General features: G+C 44.8%; 1 protein-coding gene across 10 annotated transcripts in view; it reads right to left on the bottom strand.

Moving 5' to 3' along the window:
* Positions 1-12,822, bottom strand: part of PPFIA1 (PTPRF interacting protein alpha 1) — a 122,166-nt gene that overhangs the window by 16,382 nt on the left and 92,962 nt on the right. For 5 of the 10 annotated variants that reach the window (XM_039471533.2, XM_074401816.1, XM_039471531.2 and 2 more), the window contains 2 exons: positions 6,397-6,478; positions 6,089-6,289 (listed from right to left, as the gene is read on the bottom strand). In XM_039471533.2, the coding sequence (XP_039327467.1) occupies positions 6,089-6,289; positions 6,397-6,478 (283 nt within the window). Of the gene's footprint in view, positions 1-1,501; positions 1,529-2,021; positions 2,085-6,088; positions 6,290-6,396; positions 6,479-12,822 lie in introns of all 10 variants that reach the window. The other 5 variants (XM_039471528.2, XM_039471529.2, XM_039471530.2 and 2 more) reach the window with 2 other exon arrangements.

The following is a 12,822-nucleotide window of genomic DNA, read 5'->3' as shown; positions in this document are numbered from 1 at the left end:
GCGGGGAGACCACAGCTGTCCTGCTCACAGATGCTCTGCACAGCCAGACTCGCTCACTGTTCGTTAAATGACGTATAAATGGTTCTGACCCTGCCTTGATGTTTTCCTCCCCTGAGTGTCCAGGGGGAGCTCAACGCTCTCTTTGGTTTAAGAGCTGGCCACTGTGTACTGCCCTTGGCAGCAGGCGGCAGTCCCAGCTGGAAGAGGGGAAGAAGGGAAAGTGATACAAGCCTCCACTAGACTGCAGGTCGGCTAGTTCTGGAGTCATCAGCAAGGCGCGGTCTTGTTTCTTTTTCCACTGCAAAGAGCAAAGTTCAGCCTATTCCATTTACATTTCATGTCTCTGGCTCAGGCAGTTTCATGCTGAAGTACTAACAAAGTTCTGCTACTTGGCGGAAAATATACTGAAATTTAAGTCATTATGAAATGTACCCTGTATAATTCATTTATGGTGGTTACACATCCTGGAGAGAGATATCTAACAAGTTAAATAATTAATAAGATTATTTATCTGGAGAAGAGGCACAGAATGCTGAAATCAAGGGTGAAAAAAGCCCACAGAGTTCACACCGTAGCTATTTTGTTGGGGGAAAAAAAAAAAAAAAAAAAAGGGAGGGGCAATATAATCAGCTGTATTTTAGAAGTGCAAATAGAAGGAAACAGCTGCTTCAACTGTCACCTTGTCATCAGGAAAACTATGATTTACAATCATTTTTATTTTTTTCAGATATATAATGATTCTTCGGAAGACCTCAGATACCAGTCCATTCGTGAACGCCTCTAGAGCTGCCTGTCCATGCCTCATGGCTGCGATGTGTCACTGAGACACACACCCTGACGCAGAAAGCTGGTGGCATCGCACTGAAGGAAGCGCTGGCATTTAAGGCAAGCTGTCTGAATGTACAGAATGCAAAACAGTTGGGAGAGAGCTTCTGGTGAGTTAAAGAATTGAGAAGCTGAAAATCCAAATGTACAGTAGTTGAAAAGAGGCTTAATTCCTTAGGATTACATTAGTAAGAAAATCTTTAAATGAACTTAGGACTAGGATAGTATTTAGTAAAATATCAACACAAAGACACAGAGGAAAAATCAGTATGCCAATTTTTTGGTTTGGAAATTTATTAGAATATAAATTTCCCCATCAGCATATCTTGTAATAATAATAATGTTACCCTACCAGGAAATTACATACGTAATCTCAGAAGCTGCCTAAGCCACTTTGTATAAAAGATCCTATGTTAAACAAAGCAACCTATGTTAATTAAAAATAACTGCCATGGTGCTATATGAGAAATATTCAAAATTGTCCATGAGACGTACTCTTTAATCCTATGCTCTGCCTGCTCAATGCTTTCAAATCATTAACAATTCTGTAGTCTGAGTAAATTAAGATGCTATAAACATTAAAAAAAAAAAAAAGTAAATTACACAAGTTTTCATACTCCAATTGCTTTTTGCTGCTGTACATGTAGTGAAGAATATATTAGAGAAAGACTCCAACCTGAGCCCAGCTTCCCTCCTCATCTTCCTGGGGTTACGTGGTTAGGAATGCAAAAGAACACAACTATTAGTATTGGTGAGCTCAGCAAGGCAGGCAAGGCAACTCTGAGGGAAGGCACAGCCTCACTGAGGGAGCTCAGACTATCAAAGCGTCATGCACAACTCATGCAAAACCAACAATCTCCATTTCTCATGCAAGGAGCAGACTCTCTCCACACCAAGCACATCCATGGAAGGAGCAAGGGCCACACAACCACGTGGAGCTCAACAGATCTCCCCAGCAGGAGAGCTAGAGTCAATCTATTCTAAATAGAGAGTCTACCAACTTTAAGTTCCTGGAAAAAAATCTAAAATTAAATACAAGTTCTACTTACACATTCAACTAATAACTAAAGGAAATACTTATCTGGAACAACTGAATGGAAAATAACATTTTTGTTTTCAACAAAAAGGCAAAGAACCCAGAGGGTCTGAAGTGGAGAATGAGCCGGGAGGAGTGCAGGCTGTGGCGCGTGACTAACCGTTTGCGGCGTGGCTGCGAGCGTTTCCATCTCTTCGTGTGTTAACCAGACATTTCCTGTGGTCTAAGGTGACCCCAGTGCACCAGCCACATCCAGGGCAAGGGAAGCAGTGACAAAGAGGAGAGGGGCACACACATAAGCCACAGGCACAGAGAAGGGGCCGAGGAGGCAAAGTTCGCTCTTCTCATTTTTCAGTTCAGATGCCCAAACAGAATAACCATTCCCGGTTAACACCGTGTGGCCCACACCACCACCAGAAGGGCACATGATGCCCAGAGCTTTAGATGCCATGCTTACCCAAGGTATGTGAAATATCAAGAGAAGAAAACACGTTGTGTATTTCTGGAAACTGAGTAATTCTCAAGTAACTAGATTCAATATATTTAAAACAGATGATGAAACTTGCTTTGGCTACAGGAAGGCTCTCTGCCGCAGATGCTCCGTGATGGCCTGAAGGGCTGAAGGCAGGCCACAGGGCAGAGGGGTCACGGATGTGCTAGACAGTGCTGATGGCTCTGTGCAGCCATCAGAACCAGACACAAGACACAGTGGCCTGCGTGTCTACTTGAGGGAGATGTTTTCCTTGCACTTTGACATGGTGTGAAGAGTTTGCCTTAGGTGAGGTGTTCTCCATCATTACGGAAGACAGTGTATAAATACAGGAGAAACCACTTAGCACCTTCATTTCCAGCAAGGCTACCCTTACGTGAAACCACTGGGGAAGAGATCAGACACTGCTCACAAGGCATGCCATGGGAAAGGAGCTCTTGGAGCAACAGAAAAGAACAAGGCTTATTGTTCATTACCATCATTTTTTCACTAAGAAGGAAAAAAATAAATAAATGAAAACTTTTTTTGTAAGATAACTGGGAGCCCTGAATCCAGCCTTGACCTGCTCCTTGGAGAAGTGTGTCTGTGAGGCTTTAAATCTCAAAGAGAATTTGCTTTCGGCCAGGAGCGGTGGCTCACGCCTGTAATCCCAGTACTCTGGGAGGCCAAGGCAGGTGGATCACTTAAGGTCAGGAGTTCGAGAGCAGCCTGACCAATACGGTGAAATCCTGTCTCTCCTAAAATTACAAAAATTAGCCGGGCGTGGGCACCTATAATACCAGCTACTCAGGATGCTGAGGCAAAATTTCTTGAACCTGGGAGGCAGTGGTTGCAGTGAGCCAAGATCACACCATTGCACTCCAGCCTTGGCTACTGGCTGAGAGAGAGGAAGACTCCATCTCAAAAAAAAAAGAAGAGAGAGAATCTGTTTTCTTCTGAGGAGACAAAAAGCCAAGACTAGGAATCCAGCCAATGTAAAAAATCTGAACTTTATAAATCAGAAGTTGGCCTGCCCTTGTCTCCCAATAACCATTCCTGTTTTCATTAAGACAGCTTTTAACTCTCTCCAGTAGGATAACCCTTGTTAAGGACTTCCCACATGGAGAAAACCCGTGTGAGAACAGCTCATGTTTGATGAACATTTGCAGATTTGTGAACTGCTTGAAATCCTGAGCTCCCAGGGTCTTTAGCTCTCCAGATGGAAAACACCTAAGGCCAAACAAATCAAATACAGTGAAACACTGGTTACAAGGGAACCAGTCATCTAATTTTTATTTTCCCCTTTAGTTTTTATTTTAAAAATTTGTCCACAAACTGGAATGATGGGGAAGGGAGAATCAGAATTCTTTAGAGATCTTTCCCAGGCACGGCTGTGCATGCCTGTAGTCACAGCTACCTGGGAGACTGAGGTATAAGGATTGCTTGAGCCCAGGAGTTCCAGACCAGCCTGGGCAACACAGTAAGACTCATCTCTACAAAAAATACAAAAATTCCTTAGGGATTGGTTGTGATGATGGGATAACAAGTATCTCTTAGTAGTATGTCAGCTATATTTAAACGGATGGGCATAGGGCTCACACCTATATTCTGACTGGGCATGGGGCTCACACCTATAATCCCAACACTCTGGGATGCTGAGGCAGTCAGATTGCTTGAGGCCGGGAGTTCCATATCAGCCTGGTCAACATAGCGAGACCTCGTCTCTAAAAAGTTTTTAGAAGTTAGCTGGACATGGTTATGCATACCTGTAATCCCAACTATTTGAGAGGCTGAAGTGGGAGGATTGCTTGAACCCAGGAAGTTGAGGCTGGAGTGAGCTATGACTGAGCCACTGCACTCCAGCCTGGGTGACACAGTAAGATCTTGCCTCTAAAAAATAAAGAACTTAAATAAATCAGTAAATAGATGGGTGCTTCTGAGAAGCCTGGAAGAGCCAGTACTCTGAACTGGACACAGTTTTTTTTGTTTTTGTTTTCCTGAGATGCAGTCTTACTCTATCACCCAGGATGGGGTGCAATGGCGTGGCCTCAGCTCACTGCAACCTTCACCTCCTGGGTTCAAGCAATTCTCCCGCCTCAGCCTCCCAAGTAGCTTACTCCTTAAGATGCTACTTATGCCGGGCGCAGTGGCTCACGCCTGTAATCCCAGCACTTTGGGAGGCCAAGGTGGGTGGATCATGAGGTCAAGAGATCAAGGCCATCCTGGTCAACACAGTGAAACCCCGTCTCTACTAAAATAGAAAAATGAGCTGGGCATGGTGGCTCGTGCCTGTAGTCCCAGCTACTCAGGAGGCTGAGGCAGGAGAATTGCCTGAACCCAGGAGGCGGAGGTTGCGGTGAGCCGAGATCGCGCCATTGCACTCCAGCCTGGGTAACAAGAGCGAAACTCCGTCTCAAAAAAAAAAAAAAAAAAAAAAAGATGCTACTTATACATGGAATGATATGGATAAATTTGCAGACATAACATAAAGTGAAAGAAGCCAGAAACAAAAGAGTGAATACTACACAATCTTGTTTATATACAAGTACAAAACAAACAGAGCAGTCTATGGCATCAGGAGCCAGCTGCTCACCCCTAGGGAAGGGGCGGTGCCTCAGAAGGAGCAGGGGGCCTTCAAAGCCCTGGTCAGATCCCATTTTTAAACATAGGTTTGGACCACACAGGGGATGATGCTGACTTTACAAATTCATTTATCTGTTCACTTACATGTGCATTTCTCTACATGTATACTATATTCCAGTAACATTTAAAAATACACTATAATTGGTTTAGCAAATATCTTTATATATAGTACAAATGTTAATTACTCATTCAGTTTGAATCATGAAATAGGAAATTAAATTAAAAATGTTTAATTATTGCCAGGGTTTGTATATTGGAAAAAAAAGAAAAAAAATTTTTTTTTTAATTAAAAAAAGATAATAATTGGCCGGGCGCGGTGGCTCAAGCCTGTAATCCCAGCACTTTGGGAGGCCGAGGCGGGTGGATCACGAGGTCAAGAGATCGAGACCATCCTGGTCAACATGGTGAAACCCCGTCTCTACTAAAAATACAAAAAATTAGCTGGGCATGGTGGCGCGTGCCTGTAATCCCAGCTACTCAGGAGGCTGAGGCAGGAGAATTGCCTGAACCCAGGAGGCGGAGGTTGCGGTGAGCCGAGATCGTGCCATTGCACTCCAGCCTGGGTAATAAGAGCGAAACTCTGTCTCAAAAAAAAAAAAAAAAAAAAAAAAAGATAATTATAAAATGTGTCCTTAAAATATTACCTTTTTCCTTTAGGAAGCTCTTAGATTGACTCCATTTTGAGAAATTCAGCTGGGCATGGTGGCTCATGCCTGTAATCCCAACACTTTGGAAGGCTGAGGTAGGAGGACTGCTTGAGCCCAGGAGTGCAAGACCAGCCTGGGCAACACAGTGAGACCCCCATCTCTACCAATATTTTTTTAATGTGACAAATTCATATTTAAATTTGTAATAACTATATTCCTATCTTTAAAAAACCTCATATTTTTATAGTATGATACCATTGTAGCCAATCTTTCATAAAAGCATTTAATAAAGTTTCTTTTGACCATCAACTTCCCCAAAATTAAAAGTTCTAATGTATTTGGTGCTAAAAGTTTGCATTAGAACTACGCTTGTGCTGTTAAGGAACTGGCAAAGCAATGTAAACAGGCAGTGATACCTTCAGAGAGGCATTCCCTGTTTCCAAAGAATGCAGTTGTCTCTGAACGTACCGTTCTAGACGTGGGCGGGGCAGACGGGCTGGTCAGCGACATGATCTCCTGGATGGCCAGCCTCAGCTTCAGCCTGTGCAGGGGGTTGCTGATCCCGATCTCACGCTGGATCTCTGTGTCGGACAGGGCCGACATGATGGCCCCACTTTTCACATTTGCACGGCAGGCAGCCACATACCAGGCTGGCATCCCAACCCAGAGCTGGAAGCAGAAAGGGGAAGGCAGCAGAGTGAGGCACAGTCTACGAGGTGGAGCAGCAAGTTCATGTAATGTTACCCGCACAACTAAGGATTAAATGAAGGATGTACCTCCAGCCACACCACAACCGTTGGCCCGTCCCATTGGGCAAAAGGTAAACCTTGTCTCCGGGCTTCCTCCAGCAATTCATGCCTACAAAGGAGAAGACACTGAAAATCAAAGAATCAGCCAGGCATGGTAGCTCACACCTATAATCCCAGCTCTTTGGGAGGCCGGGGTGGGAGGATCACTTAAGCCCAGGAGTTCAAGACCAGCCTAGACACATAGCGAAACCTCATCTCTACAAAAAAATTTTGAAACTTAGTGAGGTGTGATGGCACACACCTGTAGTCCCAGCTACTCGGCAGGCTGAGGCAGGAATACTGCTTGAGGCCAGTAGTTCAATAGCAGCCTGGGCAATAAAATGAGATGCATCTCTACCAAAAAAAAAAAAAAAAATTAGCCAGGCATGGTGACACATGCCTGTAGTCTCAGCTACTCGGGAGGGTGAGGTGAAAGGACTGCCTGAGCACAGGAGGTCGAGGCTACAGTAAGCTATGACTGTGCCACTGCACTCCACCCGGGGCAACAGAGTGAGACCTATCTCTCTAAAAAAAAATTAAAACCAGCAAAAACAAAAACAAAATCAAGGAACCACTATTTTTTTTTTTTTTTTTTTTTTTTTTTTTTTTTTTTTTTGACACGGAGTTTCGCCCTTGTTACCCAGGGTGGAGTGCAATGGCGCAATCTCGGCTCACTGCAACCTCCGCCTCCTGGGCTCAGGCAATTCTCCTGCCTCAGCCTCCTGAGTAGCTGGGATTACAGGCACGTGCCACCATGCCCAGCTAATTTTTTGCGCTTTTAGTAGAGACGGGGTTTCACCATGTTGACCAGGATGGTCTCGATCTCTCGACCTCGTGATCCACCCGCCTCGGCCTCCCAAAGTGCTGGGATTACAGGCTTGAGCCACCGCGCCCGGCGGAACCACTATTATATGCGTATATATAAGAAGTGAACCAAGAATTATGAGCATTTGGAAAAGTCTAACAGCATACAGTCTGCCCTCTGTATTTGCGGATTCCACATCCATACATTCAACCAACTGCAGATCAAAAACATTCAGGGGGAAAAAAAACAATAAAAAACATATAGTACAACAGCTATTTACATAGCATTTACATAGCATTAGGTATTATAAGTTAACCTGGAGATGATTTAAAGTCTATGTGAGATTCTGCCTAAATTATATGCAAATACCATGCCATTTTATACAGGAGACTTAAGCTTCCATGAATTTTGGTATTTAGGAGGGTCCTGGAACCAATCCCCCATAGACCCTGAGAGACGACTGTAAATTCTCACCATTTTCCTTGAATCTTCTACAGCTTTAATATTGTATCAACACCATCCATTTCACACTAGTTCTGTGTATACTCCAAAGAGTGCCTGAATGAGGAAATACTGACTGGCTCCCTCTGATTCTCCACAGAATCCCCGTCCCCTCAGACAATCAAAGAGTTATTACCAACTTTAAAACACCAGCATTCTTCCCACCCAAGGTATAGAACACCCAAGGAAAACAATCACTATTCCCTTTTAATAAAAGGAAGACAATTATCTGGAAAGAGGAAACCACACCTGGGTCTAAACAAAGTAGCCTCTCTCAATGAGAATCTTTCAAAACGTTCAGCCTTTATCCAAAGGAAGAAGGAAAAAGAACATTGCAGATTTATTTTCTTTTTCCAGACAGACTCTCGCAGGTTCAAGCAATTTTTCTGCCTCAGCCTTTTTTTTTTTTTTTTTTTTTTTTTCCTTTTTGAGACAGTCTTGCTCTGTTGCCCAGGCTGGAGTGCAGTGGCGTGATCTCACTGAAACCTCTGCCTCCCGTGTTCAAGTGATTCTCCTGCCCCAGCTCCTGAACAGCTAGGACTACAGGCACGTGCCACCACACCCAGATAATTTTTTCTATTTTTTGGTAGAGACGGGGTTTCACTGTTAGCCAGGTATCGATCTCCTGACCTCATTATCTACCCCCACCTCAGCCTCCCAAAGTGCTGGGATTACAGGCATGAGCCACCATGCTTGGCCGCCTCAGCCTTTTGAGTTGCTGGAACTATAGGCATGCACCGCCCAGGCTGGCTAATTTTTTTTTTTTTTTTTTTTTTTTGTATTTTTAGTAGAGAAGGGGTTTCACCATGCTGGCCAGGCTTGTCTTGAACTCCTGACCTCATGATCCGCCCACCTCCACTTCCTAAAGTGCTCGAATTACAGGCGTGAGCCACCCACCATGCCCGGCCATACTGCAGACTTTTAACACTAAAATGTTATGATCTAATGTAGCAGACAAGTAGTGGATAGCTGTCTCTACTCTATAGTGCCATTTAGCTGACTACTTGCTGAATGAAGTCACCGGGGCATCTGCGGTTTACTCCACAGGCTTCCTACCCAGGAGATTTGAAATGCTAACAGCTTTCTCAGTGCAGGGGGAGCCTGAATGCAAGAATGTGTCACTGGTGACCACAAGGAGGCAGGCAGGGTTAGTGCTGCCACACATCTCTTTGTGTGATCGTAAATATTCTGTATGCCTTATTTTTAAATACCCCACATAATTTTGTCTGACATGGGTATTTGAGAAATACCACTATAAGCTTGGTGAATCTCATCTTATTTCTCAAGGCTTTCAAAGAGACTAATTGTTTAAAAACATAAAAAGCCTCAGACAGAAGGTCTCATTGTAACGGAGAGGACACGTACATTTGGTTTGCGCCCACGGATGCCCCCAGGTCACTTAAACATCCCTAGGCTGCTTTTAGTTCATTTTCTCCATCATAATTTCTGTAAGACATGCCATACAATCTCTTATTTCTAAAAATTTGGTACTGGCTCTTGAATGTATTTCAACAGCAGCAGACTTTCCTTAGGACTACGAAGTGGAATCGCAAGAGGCCAACACCAAATGAAGGGGCGGGAGGAAGGGCACGCTGTCTGCTGCCAATCATCAGGTGGCGGCTGAAAACCTGCCTTCTGTTCCCTTGGGACAAATGCTCCTCAAAGACAGCTAGCGGAGCTTCCATCACACACTGGTGGGTCTAGGAAGTAGTACAGGTAATTCCTGCCACATCGATCACAGAAAAAGTTCTGAACGCTAACGATATGGTTAACTGTTAAGGCCCTGAGCATCCACGGCCGGGCCAAGGAGAAGGGAGGACTTCACTACTGCCAAGTCAGGAGGGTTTTCAGCCTGTGCTCAGCCTTTGCAATCTGCCAGAGACTTTGTTTTTTAACAAGTAATAGATACTTACTGTAAACAAAAATACGGGGTCAAAAAAATAATTCTTTACTTCTATTACTTAGAGACTGGTGTACACTGTCCTGGACTGCACCAGCACCTCTTCCTGGCAACGGTCGCTAGCTTTCATAAAAAGTCTTTTTTAGAATGGAGACGCTTCTGGGTTCAGAGGCAACAGTGGAGACAGTGTTAAGACAGTGGAGGTAGAAGGATGTGTGTAAGAGTCGCAGGAAGTTAGGGAGCTGGCGGAGGAGATCCCAGTTGGGTGGCAGGCCCAGGCCTTGCTCTGTGTCCTGGCTCCCCTCCCCTATCACACCAGTCCATGGTCTGTAAGACCAAACATGGGACCTGACCCCTGGGCTGGCTCTCCAGGTGGGAACCCTAGAGCCTCTGTTTTCACTGGGGGGGTGTTGGGGAGGGGGCTGTTCCAATCGTGGGAAGAAGGCCCCTGTACTGAGAGGACGCAGAGCCCAGCACCTGGAGGTGGCTGAGAACATGCCAGTCCAGCCCTCTGGGCTGTCTAGTTACATGAACAACTACATTCCTCCTTGTCGCCTGATCTCAGACTTGGGTCTTTCACTTGATACTGAGAACGCTATAAAGCAAAAAGGCCACATAATTTGTGAATAATGATGCACATTTTATAATTAGGACATAGCATAATGATAAGGTTACCTTTCATAATGAGAAACCTGTGTGAGTTCTGGCAGATCAAATAGTATATAAGGGATAGAGAAGCAGCACTTTCTCTTAACTGTCCAAAGTAAATATATTGCTTTGCTTTCCTAAGATCTTTTCAATCCTCTGGCACCCTGCATAGTGAATGAGACTTGCTTTCACAGGTACAGCTGCCGCCTGAGTGACAGAGCAGGACTCTCTCCAAAACACAGCAACAAAATAACACCACCACCACAAGTACAGTTGTGATCCAGTCAAAGCCCCTTCCAGGCTCCATGGCCATGGCACACTGGAAGAGTCCTGAGGACAGATGTACGGTCACCCTAATGAGAAATGGATGGAGTCAGCATTTCTCATGCAAAACTAAAAAGATGCTTGGGCTGGGTGTGATGGCTCATGCCTGTACTCGCAACACCTTGAGAGGCGGAGGCGGGAAGATCACTTGAGGCCAGGAGTTCAAGACCAGCCTGGTCAACACAGTGAGACCTCTGTCTCTACTAAAAAGAAAAGGTCAAGGCTGCAGTGAGTGGTGAATATGCCACTGCACTTCAGCCTGGGAAACAGAGCAAGGGCCTGTCTCAAAAATAAAACAATAAAAAGATCCTCTCACAAAGCTCAGCACAGAGCTGGTGACTGCCCACACTCAGCCTAGCAAGCCTCCCAAATCTGCTTACCTGAGAAAGCACTATGAAGACAAAAAACAGAAAATAAAAAGGGAACACTTTAAAAGCAAGGTTACTTAAAGAGATGGAGTTTCAATAATACTGGGGAATTCCAGGAGGACTGTGAAAGCCCTATCAAAGCTGACAAATGGCTTTGGGACAGCCAGCCCCAACTCGCGGGTTCATTACTACACATCTCAGGCAGCAAACGCCCGCACCATGCTGCGTCGTACAAAACTTGAAATTAGCTTGCCGCCTAACTCCCCAGGTTCCTTAAGTTCTCTGTAAGTGAAAGCACTGGCTGGGTAAATTTAGCAGTTAAAAGCACATCTTTTGAGTTAAATCAGGGGTTAATAAGAAGAAAGTAATTCCGAGAAATATACTTTCATTCTTAAATCAAGAATGTCATAAATGTTAAACAGTCTTCACACAATCCTTTTTCTGGAAAACGCAATTTTTTCACATTTATAAACAAACACTTTAGGCTGGGTGTGGTGGCTCATGCTTGTAATCCTGGCACTTTGGGGGGCTGAGGTGGGCAGATCACTTGAGGTCAGGAATTCGAAACCAGCCTGACCAACATGGTAAAATGCCAGCTCTACTAAAAATTCAAAAAAATTAGGTGGGCATGGTGGCACGCACTTGTAATCCCAGCTACTGGGAGGCTGAGGCAGAAGAATCGCTTGAAGCTGGGAGGCGGGAGGTTGCAGTGAGCCAGGATTGTGCCATTGCACTCCAGCCTGGGTGACGGAGTGAGACTCTGTCTCAAAAGAAAGAAAGAAAGAAAGAAAGCACTTTTTCTAAAATCAATTTTATCTCAATTGAAGTGAAAGAAACGAAACTGCCCTCTACAGGCAGACAAATAATCTTTGTACTTGGAAATTTTCCGTACTAAGGTGCTGGTACATTGCAGGGCTTCCACATGGATCCCAAGCACAGCATAAAGGACAGAAAAGACCCCCTCTCAGACACTCAGTCACAGCTGTGACAGCAGAGTCAGATGTTTAGTGCCCACAGCACACATTGAACATCACAGCTCCACAGAACCCTACCTACCACCGACACATGTACACACGTGTAAGAAGCCAGCATGACGTTTAATCACAAGGAACACAAAGGCTGTCCTCAGGCTCAGAGCAATGGCTCGTGCCTTTAATCTCAGCACTTTAGGGAAGTCAAGAAGGGAGAATTGCATGAGCCCAGGAGTTCAAGACCAGCTTGGGCAACATAGGGAGATCACGTCTCTACAAAAAAAAAATAAAATAAATTAGCCAGGTAGGTGGCATGTGCCTGTAGTCCTAGCTACCTGGGAGGATATAGTGGGAGGATCGCTTGAGCCCAAGAGGTTGAGGCTGCAGTAATATCATGCCACTGCACTCTGGGCGACAGAGCAAGACCTGTCTCAGAAAACAACAACAAAAAACAAAGGCTGTCTACTTAACAGCCCAGTGCTCAAACATACCTCCTAGGAATTATAAAATAAATTTTAAAAACAGAATAAAAAATTTTGGAGCAGGCACGGTAGCTCATATCTGTAATCCCAGCACTTTGGGAGGCTGAACAGGCAGATCACCTGAGTTCGAGACCAGGCTGCCCAACATGACGAAACCCCGTCTCTACTAAAAATACAAAAAATTAGCCGGGTGTGGTAGTGGGCACCTGTAGTCCCAACTACTCAGGAGGCTGAGGCAGCAGAGTTGCTTGAACCCGGGAGGTGGACGTTGCAGTGAGCCAAGATGGTGCCAATGCACTCCAGCCTGTGCGACAAGAGGGAAACTCCATCTCAAAAAAAAAGGGGAGGCGGGCATGTCTACAATTTTTTTTTCCTATGTAAAACACAAACTTCTGGGGTAAGGGAGTGGTTGGAC

This window comes from Saimiri boliviensis, chromosome 6 (assembly GCF_048565385.1).
Source record: "Saimiri boliviensis isolate mSaiBol1 chromosome 6, mSaiBol1.pri, whole genome shotgun sequence".
Classification (NCBI taxonomy): domain Eukaryota; kingdom Metazoa; phylum Chordata; class Mammalia; order Primates; family Cebidae; genus Saimiri; species Saimiri boliviensis.
This window is presented reverse-complemented; position numbering and strand designations above follow the sequence as displayed.